This window comes from Sturnus vulgaris, chromosome 24 (assembly GCF_052056855.1).
Source record: "Sturnus vulgaris isolate bStuVul1 chromosome 24, bStuVul1.hap1, whole genome shotgun sequence".
Taxonomy (NCBI): Eukaryota; Metazoa; Chordata; class Aves; order Passeriformes; family Sturnidae; genus Sturnus; species Sturnus vulgaris.
Window position 1 is genome coordinate 6717779 of NC_142266.1, and position 11191 is coordinate 6728969.

The window sequence follows — 11191 nt, forward strand, 5'->3', positions numbered from 1 at the left end:
CACTGGGGCTGTGGGGTCGGAGCGGCCTCGCCTTTGTCCCTGTACCCGCATTGGGGCGGCAGCTGCGGCAGCCACAGCTGTTCCCGGCCCTGACCCAGTGCTGGGGCTCCCCATCGCATCAACCCCTCCACTTCCCCCACTTTCAGTGCCAGGGCTGTGCCCATCCTGTTCCTCAGGGTAAAGGAAGGGCCCTGCCCCTGCAGGAACAGCTCTGAACAGCTCCCTCAGCCCTATAAGAGGGGCCTGAAATGATAATAAATTAATTTGTCACGTTAGTGGTTTAAACAACCTCACCTTGGTCTGTTTCCATGGTTTAGAGTCTAACAGAAGCCAGATGCCTCTCCTTATCTCATGCTGGGAGCCCTGGCAGCTTCCCAGAGCCTTCCCCAGCCCATCAGGGCACACAAAACACTTTGTTCCAACTGTTTATTCAGAGGTGAACTGAACCCGTGAACTATGAGCAAGCTGGAACTTAGGCTGGATTAAAAAAGCATAAAAAGCATCTCTTTTACTCTCTAGAGAAAGCACTTGCTGAGTAACAGTTCAAGAAGCAGCATCTGGGGGCTTGGGGCTGGATTTGGGCTGAGCTCATTTCTTCTTTACTCTTCCTTGAGGCCCAGCTTGTTCTTCACCCTCCGGGCCATGTAGGCAGCTGTGAGGACAGAGCAGGTGACAGTGACGAGGAACAGGGCAGAGAAGTCGTGAGCCAGGTCCCCCTGCAGGGAGGAGTAGATCTCCCTCCTGGACTCGTAGTCCAGCACCACGGCCTCGATCTGCGCCAGCGTGCAGAGCACCAGGAACACGTGGAAGATCTGGTGGCTCTGCCCAAAGAAGTGACACTTCCCAGGGAACCACTTCTCGGGGTAGGGATGGGAGAAGAAGAAGGCACCGATGAGGAAGAAGAGCACCTGGCACTTGTGGTAGAGCAGGGCGGGGTCGGGGCGTGCCGAGGTGCAGATGCGATGAACCACGGGGCTGATGTCCAGCAGATAGGCCAGCCCCGAGGGCAGCTCCTGGCACAGGCGGCCCAGCAGCGGGCAGCAGGGGTGGAAGTGGAACTTGGCATAGCAGGAGCCAGCACAGGACAGCCAGGCCAGGGCTGCAGCCAGGGGCAGGAAGAAGCTCTGGACGTGCCCGTGCCAGCTCGGCTCGATGGCGTAGTAGAAATGGCCCAGGGCGCTGCCGTACTGGTACACGGCCACCCCAACATAGTCCATGAAGAAGAAGCTGTAGTGCCAGAACTCAGACTTGGCCTGCAGCAGGTGGGCGAGGCTGCTGAAGGTCAGGTAGGTGATGGAGGCGGCCAGGATGATGAGCAGGGGCCGGGCGTGCTCGTCCTGCCCGAAGTCCACGCGCTGCCAGAGCTGCTGGAAGCGCAGCAGCAGCACCAGGGCGGCCCCCAGGTGTGACCAGACGTTGATGGCCTCGTTGTGCTGCTGGAAGAGCGTGGAGAAGTAATAGCGCCACGTCTGGCGCACGGGCCGGTAGCCGCCGTGGATGTAGGGCTTCCAAAAAACCGGCGGCACCTCGGCGCTGCTCACCGTGCCCGGGGACAGCGGCCCCAGCAGCTCAGGGAGCTGCCTCACGTTGATGAAGAGCTGGCTGAGCTTCTCCGTCACCACCGTGGCCATGGTGAGGCCAAACTGCGGGTCCTTGCTGTGTAAAGTCACCTGTGGGAAGGAGAGTTTTGCTGTGAGGTTTAACAGGGATTTTAACATAAAAGTCAACAAGCTGTTCAAATGCTGGGCTTGGGGTTTCCCCCCACTAGAATCCCCAAGGACAGTGATGGAAAGGAGGCTGAAGGGAGATTTAAGAACCCCTGAGGTGCCTCTGCTGCGTGGGGAGCCCCAAGGACACGAGTCTGGGGTTAAATGACAATAATGAACACACCAGGACACATCAGTGCCTGGCTCACCCCTTCCCTGTGGTTTGGGAACTGCTAAACAAACCAAGCATCCTAAACAAACTTCCCACTCCAGATTCCCCCTCCTGTAAACAGTTTGCAGCATCTGTCCTTACAAATACCAACAAATACCAGAGGCTGCAACTCCTGCATTTGGAATTTTCCTCCTTTTTTCAGCTCCTGATTTTCCAAGCAGCTTCCCCCAGTGTGGCCTGAGTTCATCCTGTTGGACCACCGAGGTCCAGCAGTGTAATCTTTGTGAGCAGGAATTTCATATTTATGTTTTGGAAGCTGCTGTCCTTACCCAGATAAAGGCAGCCCTGCCAGCTTGTTCAGCCTTTTCTTAAAAAATTACTGAACAGAACATGCCCAAAATGAGAGTCTCCCCCCACTTTACCTGCTCTTGCTCAGACAAGTCCTGAAGAAAACCTGATTCAAGTCCAGCTCCAGTGCTGTCCCCTCAACCCCTGGCAAGTGCCCTCATTTCAGAGACAGGAAAAGTTCTTCAAAGTTTGGGAACAGCGGGAGGTGGGGATGGGACTGTTTGTTTTAAAAAACTCTGTAATTTCCTCATCAAAGTCATTCTGTAACTCATTCCTGCCTGAATCCAAGGGCACAGATGCAGAAAAAAAACCAAAAACAACCAAGTCTTTGCTGCTTGATTTCCTCCCAAATGCCCTTTGCCCACCTGGCCTGGTTAGAGAGGCCCCACATCCCAAACAGCCCCCCCGGCTGGGACAGATTCTCACCAAGGGCGATCCCACCCCTCCTCTGGCCCCTTAAACCCCCCCAAAAAGCTTCGACTTTCTCGGGCTGCCAGGGAAAAATTCCCCCCATGAACCTTTTCCTGCTCCCAAACAGCCCCGAGCGCTGCCACGGACAGAGGGCAAAAGCAGAAGCTCCCAAGTTCAGCTGTTCTGACCTAAATTCCGCGGGCAGCTCGGAAGCAAACACTGCCCGGAGAGCTGAACTTGCCTCGCTCAGTGCCGGGGCTGCGCTGCCCTCCAGGTGCTCCCGGCCTCGCTCTGGCTCCAGAAAAGAAATTCCTGCGGGAATTCCGGGCTCTGCTCGGGGAGATGCCGTGTCCGAAGCAGCGGGAGCAGCCAAGCACGAAGCAGGAAAGGGAGCGGTGTTTATTTACCTCAGTTCCTCCAAAACTTGTCGGAGCAGGATTGAATTTGCCGAGCTCTTCCCAGCTATGGAGCCTTGAGCAAAGCTCCGTTACGAAGGGGGAGCATCCTGGAAATCCTCCATGTGCCTGGTGCTCCAAACAAGAGCCTGCACCTCCCCACGACCTGTCGGCACCGCTGCCTCAGCCGCCTGGCGTTTCCTCCGCAGCGTTTCCTTTGCCCAGCAGCATCCACCCCTCCCGCTGAATTTTTCTGTGATGATAAAGACTCGCCCCCGGCTGTTTACATCCCTGTTTGCTCTCGCCACACAGCGGCACCGAGCCTCCCAAAGCCTCCTAAAGTCTCCCAAAGCACAGCCAGCTTTCATTTTCAAAGCACCACGGGTTTGCTCCAGCTCCGATCAGAGCAGCAGCTCCAGCCCTGCCGAACTTTCTGGGCGGCCCAGGATGGTTCTCCCTCCCTCCCCTGGGATGTTTCCCCTGTGGGATGAGCAGGGGTTTGGTGCCCCTTCCCCTCGCGGAGCCCCCTTGGAGCTGCTGCTCCTCCCCTCGCAGCCCCGACACGGCTCCACATCCCTCCCTCCCTCCGCAGGTGGAAAAAGCTGGGTTTTGTTATTCTTAGGGAACCTGTCTCCAGCCCTGTTTCCCCTGAGTTCTGTTCTCCTGCCCTGATCATTCCCATCCTTTACCCCGCTCTCAGGTTACTGCTGTCCTCTCCCTCCTCCCACCCCTCAAATTCCCCCCCAGGAACACTCAGAGACCCCAGAGCCTGAATCCCCGGCTCAGGCACGGCACACACGTGGAGCAGAAGGAAGAGGAGGGAACAGAAGGCTCCGCGCCGAGCTCTGACAGCTCTGGCAAGCCCAAACCTCGCATTTAGCATCGATTTGTGCTCCAGCACCATTTGGGGTTTGGCAGAGCTGCCATTCTCCTCCCCCACGTTTGGAGAGAGGAGAAAAAACTCCACATGGCATTTAGGACACTCTTTCCTCAGCAGGTAATTATATTAAAATGAAGATCTGTGAGTTTTCATTGCTGACTGTGCCTCATTTTGTACTCGGGAGCTGCTCCAGGGCTCCCTCCAGCCTCCATTACACCGTGCCAGGTGTTCAACCTCTCTCACTCACAAGCTTTGTCTCAAAGTTCAGATTTTCCTGCGCTCACCCTGCTGGGCAGAGCCCGACCCCATTCCCGGGCCCTCAGGTTTCTCGCTGTTGGGCAATGCCGAGAGGAGCCTCCCAAATCCCCGAGCCGCCCGCTGTCCCCAGCAGGGAGCAGCACAGACTCTCTCGTACCTCGAGCTGCGCAGCATCCCAACGTTCCCGGGAATCCCTGAGGGCAGGGAGCCGCTGCAGAATTCCAGGGCTGTGTCCCACTGCTCCTCTCGAGGATCAGCTCGGCAGGGCCCGGTGGGACACGGGAAAAGCTTCCCGAACTGAGGCTCCTTCTCCCTCACAGCCCACAGGACAGTTCAGTGGCCCAGGACTCCGTAAGTCCCTTAAAAAAACAATTCTCTATGGATTTCCCATCCTCAGGTGCTCCGGGTGTGGAGTTAAACCTCGGAGCCAAGCCAGGATCAAGGACAGTGGAAGGACTGAGAGCAGTGCCACCAGTGCCACCTCCACAGGCTGTGGCACCCCAGGAGCTCTGGCAGGATTTTTTTGGGTTTGTTGGTGGTGCCTGTTCACACCCCAGTGCAGCCCAAGCACCTGTGGGTACACTCAGGGGAAGGGTTTGGGGTGCAACACAGTGATTCTGTTCCAAATCCACCTAAAAATCCTCTTTCCTCAGCACCCCAGCCCAGAAGGAACAAACAGCTCGGGCTGTGGGCAGGTGCTGTTCTACCCCAGCACCAAGACAAAACCAATTCCTGTCCCCAGAGCCTTTCCCCTCACCCAGCAGGGCTCTGCTGTCCCCCCTGTGCCACCCAGGTGTCCCCAGAGCCCGTGGCAGGCAGGCTCCCCCAGCCCTGAGGAACAAGGGCCGTTTGTTGGGATGTCCCCGCAGCACAGGGAGGTGGCTCAGGGCCCTGGGACACAAACAGCCCACAGCTGACACTGCTGAGGTGTCACACAAAGCTCTGATTGTCACAGCCACACGACAATGCCGGGCTCTGGGGCACTGGGGCCGTGCCCAGGGCAGCAGGGAGCTGCTCCAGCCCTTCCCATCCACCCAGTCCTCGGCTCCTGAGGAAGGAGAGCAGGATAACAGCACTGTGCAGCTTTATTGAGTCACTCGGTTACAGCAGTATTTTAGCAGGCTGGACAGTCAGAGAGTTTTGTTTGAAGTGTAACAGATATTCAGCATGGAACAGTTACTACAGATTCCTTGCACAAAGGTCTTACAGAGCTGATACAGTACTTGCCATCAACCCAGGAGCGAGTGCACTGGCGTAGAAAAGGATGCAACGAGAAGAAAAAGCTACACTGGAAAGACAACACTTTAGAAAAGTGACACATGGAAGATCTCCCCTCTAGCCCCCAAAGCAAGTGTACAGTTTGGATCTAATTTTACAGTTCTACATCAGTTTCTAAGAAACTTAAAAAAAAAATATATATATAACCGAACCAAAACCAAAGATAAAACCACTGGCCAGTACAGTCTTTGGATATTTGGAGGAGGGGGAGAATCAGTTTCCAGAACGGAGTCAGTCGGTCTCGGCCTCGCCGGGGTCTTTCCCTTCTTTGTTCTTTCGAACCTCTTCCACATGCTTGTCCTGAAAAACAGCAGCAGGGAGCTGTGAGATCCAGGGAAAGGAAAGGATTCCCACACCAGTGTGGGGCACAGGCTGGAGCTTCAGGGGAGAGGCTGCTCCAGCTCCATCCATCCATCCCTCTCACAGAGCTGCAATTCTGCAAAGCCTTTTACAGATTCCATAACCGGACCACACCACCACCGCCCTCCCCACCTGTTTGGGGCACCCTCCTGGTGTGCACGGTTTATTTGGGGGGGGTTTTAGCTCCTTTTCCCAGCAGGGAGCAGGGCCAGCTCCCTGTGCCAGGGCTCCACACCCACCTTCTCCCGCAAGCGCTCCAGCTTGGCAGCCATTTGTGCCTCACGGTTCTCTTTGTTGGCTTCCATTTTGTGGGTCAGCTTCTCCTCTGCCATTTTGCTGAAGTTGTTGTTCTCCTCGATGGCTTTCTGCAGCACCTCCTTCTCGTGCTCCCTCTTCTCTGCCAGCTGCTTCAGCACTTCTGCCTCGTGGGACTGGCAGGACACGGGGCAGGCAGTGAGGGCACGGCCCCGGCTCCTCGGAGCCTTTTGTGCCCTTCTGCTGCCAACAGCTCTGCAGGACACAGCTCTGGGCCTTCCCTCCCACCCACAGAACCTGCATCTCACACCACGGATACCTGCAAAGCTCAGTTTCTCTCATTACTGGCAGATTTTGTTAAGTGGCATCTTTCTGGAGAGGGAACGTGGATTTTTTTTTTTTTATGCTAACACTGACAGAACTTCCCTTGACGATCCCCCCTTCTCAGAGTGGTGAATCACTGAGATTCAGGTCAGGCTCACTTCAATCAAAGCCTTGCCACCCTCAAGGGCTGCACCCCCAGCCACATCTTTCATCACTCAGACAATTCATTCCCCAGCTTCTCATTACAGAGTCACTGCTGCATTTTCCAGGAGAAAATTCATCTGTTCTGGTGTTAAAAGACAAGAAAAACAGCTTCTTCCTGAAAGAGCTGCCCCTCTCAGCAATGTTTCCTCCCAGTTTTTCTTCAAAGTCTCTTTGGAATTAAAACCATGACCATAAAGCTTTATTAGAGCCCCAGGGATTTCATTAGTAAGTTCCATTAAGATTCAATTTAGCATTAAAAAACACACTTATCCCAAGAAACAAATAAAAAAACCAGCCCCAAACCCCCAAAACTGGTGGAGCAGAGCTCACTTCAGCTGCTCCAGACTCACCTTGCGCCTCTCCTCTGCCGCTTCCAACTTCTTCTGGATCTCTTCCAACGACACATCCTTCTTCTTTGGGGGAGACAGAGGGAACTCTGGCACGGCTTCTTTCGAGCGGGGGCTCAGGATCAGCTCAAAGGCCTGCCCAGAGGCTCGCTTCTCCAGCTCCTTCACTTGGATGTCTGGGAACGGAGGGGAAAAAACAGCCACAAAACAAACCAGTATTTTATATGGAGAAACTGGCTCAGGCGACATCAAAAACAGGCGACCAAAATTCAGCACCACGAAGTTCCCCGAGGGAGGGCATCCGAGACAGGAGTTTTGTTTTCAGCACAGCAATACTGCTCAAAAATGTGGACATTTCCTTTGCAACCCTTCCTCAATCCCACATCACCCAAGCACCTGATGTTTTAATTTAGCTTTCGACATCCCAAGTTGTGAAAACAAGTTCGTTAGTTCAAATCAAAAATCATTCTCCTTCCAGTCACAAACCTGAGGATGAATTTCCAGATGTTTGCCTGGAACCTGAGAGAAGCAAGAACTAAAAAACAAAAAAGGTTTTTAGAGAAATCCGCAGGCAGGGCTCTGTCCCAGCCCTGCACGGTGTCAGCTGCACCCGCGTGGTCCCCGAGATGAGGCAGTGACAGCCAAGGGAGCAGATGGCTGCAGGGAGCTGAACCCATCTGCTGCCAGACTCCTCTTTTGGGGTGTTTTCACAACCACCCAGCCTCACCCAAGATGGGAGAAAAGCCTGCTGACAGCAGCTCATTTCACTACATTCGGTTTTTAAGTTATTCCCAAGGAAATTAGGAGGCAACAACAACAACAAAAAGACACAAGAGCATTTAGCACAGAATTCTACCTACCAGAAGTAGCCATGGCCAAGAAAATAAGAGTCCAGAAGCCAAGTGTGGGAGAAGGTCAGTCAGGTGTGCTCCTAGATAACAAAGAGATGTGTCTTTCAACAGCCAGCACGGGGATGCTGCTCCTTCTAATCAGAACTGCTGAACAGAATTAGACCTGCTGAACAAAAGGCAGGCAAGGTAGGTCACTGCAGTCAGTGATTCCAGGCATTTTGTGGAGCTGATGGGCAGTGCTGGGAATACCGGAGAGATTACGGAAATACTGGCGTTGCAGGTGTGCTATTAGAGCATCTCCAATCTGTTTTATTCCACCTTAAGGTACTCGAACAAAGACCCCCGTTTTAGCATGGCGCTATGGGGATTTCACTGCTCTCACACACATAAAAGAGCTCGCCGAATAAAAAAATGACGCACCACAGGACAGCACAGCCAGGATCCCTGCCACTCCCGACGGATCCGAAATGTGCGCAATAGAGCTCATTTAAAATTCGCTTTTAATTGCGCAGCTCAAGTCAGATGCTTCACACCGCGGCAGACAGCGAGGGCGCACATCGCCCAGGACACTTTGTGAAAACGAGGCGTCGTAAAAAAACGCCAGAAAAAAAGTCTAGAAACCGTTACAGAAAAAAAAAAAAAAAGAAAAAAGGGTTTTTTTTTTTCTGGGGTTCGAGGGGCGCCGCTGCGGGCTCCGGGCGGGGCCGGGGAGCGGAGCGGGCACCGCGCGCCCCGCCCCAGGCCCCGCCTCCCGCGTGGCCGCAGCCAATCCCGGCAGAGGCGGCAGCGCAGGCCCCGCCCCCGGCCCGCCCCCGCCCCTCCAACCGCACCGAATTCAAACCGCCGGGGAGAGCGCGCGCGCGCCCGCGCGAGGGGGCTCGAGGGAGGGGGCGGGGCCAGCGCCAACATCCGGGCACCTGCCGCCCCCCGCCTCAGGTGCGGGGCCGCCCCCCCCCACCCGCCTCAGCCCCTCAGGGGCGAAGGGGACGGGGAGCAATGGGGAGCGACGCGGGGCCAGGGGACTCCCAGAGGGTCCCTCACGGCTCGATGGCGCCGGGCGCGGTCGCCCGGATACCGCCCCTTCCCCACTAACAATGGCGGGGAGGGGAGGGGGCGCCGCTGCCGCGGATAGGGCGTCGCCCCTCGCTGAGGGACAATAGGCACCCCCTTCCCCTCAGCGATCGGGGCACGAAGGGAGCAGGGACACATACGAGGAATCCCCCTCTCATTGTCCCCCTTTCCTTTGTCACCGCGACGCTCCAAAAAACGGGCGGCGACGCGATGCCCGCGAGCGGGGACAAAAGCGACCGCTGCCCCAAACGCCCGCAAAGCGCTGCACAGCCCCCCCTCACCTTGACACCCACCCTCGGGACTCCTCCGCCACCCGCATTAACGGGACGCCGGACCCCCGAGAAGCACCGACGCTTTCCCCTTTCTTCTTCCGCCTTCTGGAAACGCGGAGGGCGTAACGGATGAGGGGCGCCCGCGGCCGCGGCCCGCCCGTACTCGCGCCCCCCAGTCACCGCCAGCCCCGCCGCGCACCCACCTGCCCGCGCCGCCGCTCCGGCCACACTCCGCTCGCGCCCGCCCCGCCGCGCACAAAAGCGCCAAACAAAGGCACGTGACCAGCCCCGCCCCGCCCCGATTGGCCGAGCCCGCCGGCACGTGCCGCCCGCCGGGGGGGGGCTGGGGGGGCTCGCGCCCACCCTCTCACGAACGCGCCCCCCCAACCGACACCCCCCCCCAGCTCTGGCCGCGCGGGGCATGCCGGGAGTTGTAGTTCGCCCCCGGCGGGGGGCGGCTGCCCCCGCGCTTGGCCCGGGCTGGGCCGGGGGTGCGGGGCCGAACCGCGACGCCCCCCGGTCCCCAGGGACCCTCCGGCCCCCAGAGCCCCGCGCTGGGATCCCGTTCCTGCCCCCCGAGATGCTGCGATCCCCTTTGTGTCCCACCCCTGCGGTGGGAGGCACAGGGGCATCAGGGCCGGTGCTGCCGTCAGGGGTGTCCGGCCTGACAGGGGGAATGGTGGGAGTGGAGCTCTGGCTGGGATGACCAGAGCTTTGGTCACCTAATGGTCACGGTCACCTCATGGCCATGGTAACCTTGGATCTGTGGTAACCTCAGATCCATGGTCACCTCAGAGACATGGCCACCTATGTCAGGGCATGGCCACCTGAGGGCCAGGAGACCTTCAGGGCTCTTGGTCACCATCAAGATGACCACCGAGTCCCTTTGGTCATCTCAGGGTCACAGGAGGGTCAGTGGCCCCGCAGTGTTTTGGGGGCCAGGCCACCCTCTCCTCTCCTGTCCTTTGGGGTGACACCAGCGAGCCCGAGCACATCCAGAAAAAAAATCCTCATTTGTGCAGATTCCACGGAATGGGCACAGGGGATCCGCCCTGGGAGTGTTCCCCTCCCCAGGACACCCCCAGGGAAGTTCCTCACTCCCAAACGTGCTTCAAACAAATTCTCTCCACGTGTTCCACACAAATGAATCCCGTGCAATTCCCGTGGTGGTTTCCACGCTCCGGCCACGCCAAGACTCAATCCACACAAAAGGCAGATGGACACACAACAAAATCCTCCTCTACAGCCCCAGCCCAGCAGCCTCCACACCCTCAGCCCCCCAAAAAATAAAAAGGACTTTTCTAGGACCCCCCCTTGCCATGCACCCTCTTAAACCCAAGGATTTTGCACCAAAAAGAGAGGAATCCTACCTTGAGGAAGGTTAATATTGTGACAGAAAGGCAGGAAGCTTTCAAAACAGAGATTATTTTAAACACTGGCCCTGTTTTTTGCTGATCTGACGTCTATTTCCATGGAAACCACATCCAGCCGCCGAGCTGCTAGAATTGGGAGAGGCTGGAGTGGGCTTGGGAAGAGCCATTTTCCAGCTGCGTGGTGGAACCTTTTTTTTTTTGTGGGATTTGACGGGATCCCAGGTTCAAAATCTGCCACCTGCTCGTCCCTTTGGGATCGTTCCTGGCAGCTCCGTGGCCTTCCCAGCTCCATCCCAGGGAAAACAAGTCCATGGCACCCACAACACACACGTGTTTTCCAAGGAAACATCTTGAGTGCTTGGATGAAACGTTGTGGGAGACAAAGCAGCCAAGAGCCCCAGCCTGTGTTTCACTTTATCATTTATTAATTATCGCCCCTGCAGCCCAACAGTGTGTTGGAGGCTTTAATATTAATGCTTTTGAGTCAAATCAATGAGCTTATCCTGGGATGATCCCTGGATTTCCCAGAGGAAATGAGGCTTCCTGGGCTCGGGGATTTTGGTCTGGTACCTGTGTGAGAGGCTTGAGCCAGTGCTCAGCCCTGGGGAGGGGAGGAGGAAATTTCCTTTACAGCCTTTGAAGGAGGGGTGAAGCCTGAGAGAAAGCTCCGAGTCATTCCAGCACTT

General features: G+C 56.5%; 2 protein-coding genes across 13 annotated transcripts; both read right to left on the reverse strand.

The window, feature by feature from the left end:
* Positions 1-412: 412 nt before the first annotated feature.
* Positions 413-3488, reverse strand: PAQR7 (progestin and adipoQ receptor family member 7). Of its 4 annotated transcripts, none has more exons than XM_088178227.1 (2): positions 3045-3488; positions 413-1670 (listed from the first exon to the last, which is right to left on the reverse strand). In XM_088178227.1, exon 2 carries the CDS (start codon positions 1629-1631, stop codon positions 600-602), a length of 1032 nt encoding a protein of 343 aa, XP_088034353.1. In that variant the 5' UTR covers positions 1632-1670; positions 3045-3488; the 3' UTR covers positions 413-599. The 4 variants fall into 4 exon arrangements, with proteins under 4 accessions (XP_088034353.1, XP_088034352.1, XP_088034354.1 ...); XM_088178226.1 differs by having other exon boundaries at positions 2879-3467; XM_088178228.1 differs by lacking the exon at positions 3045-3488 and adding an exon at positions 2826-2928.
* A 1749-nt stretch (positions 3489-5237) lies between these two features.
* On the reverse strand, positions 5238-10681 carry STMN1 (stathmin 1). 9 transcript variants are annotated; one of them, XM_088178229.1, is made up of 5 exons: positions 10503-10681; positions 7799-7869; positions 6942-7114; positions 6048-6239; positions 5238-5748 (listed from the first exon to the last, which is right to left on the reverse strand). In XM_088178229.1, exons 2-5 carry the CDS (start codon positions 7809-7811, stop codon positions 5680-5682), a joined length of 447 nt encoding a protein of 148 aa, XP_088034355.1. In that variant the 5' UTR covers positions 7812-7869; positions 10503-10681; the 3' UTR covers positions 5238-5679. The 9 variants fall into 9 exon arrangements, with proteins under 9 accessions (XP_088034355.1, XP_088034358.1, XP_088034359.1 ...); XM_088178232.1 differs by having other exon boundaries at positions 7799-7952; positions 10503-10649; XM_088178233.1 differs by having other exon boundaries at positions 7799-7955; positions 10503-10585.
* Positions 10682-11191: the final 510 nt, after the last annotated feature.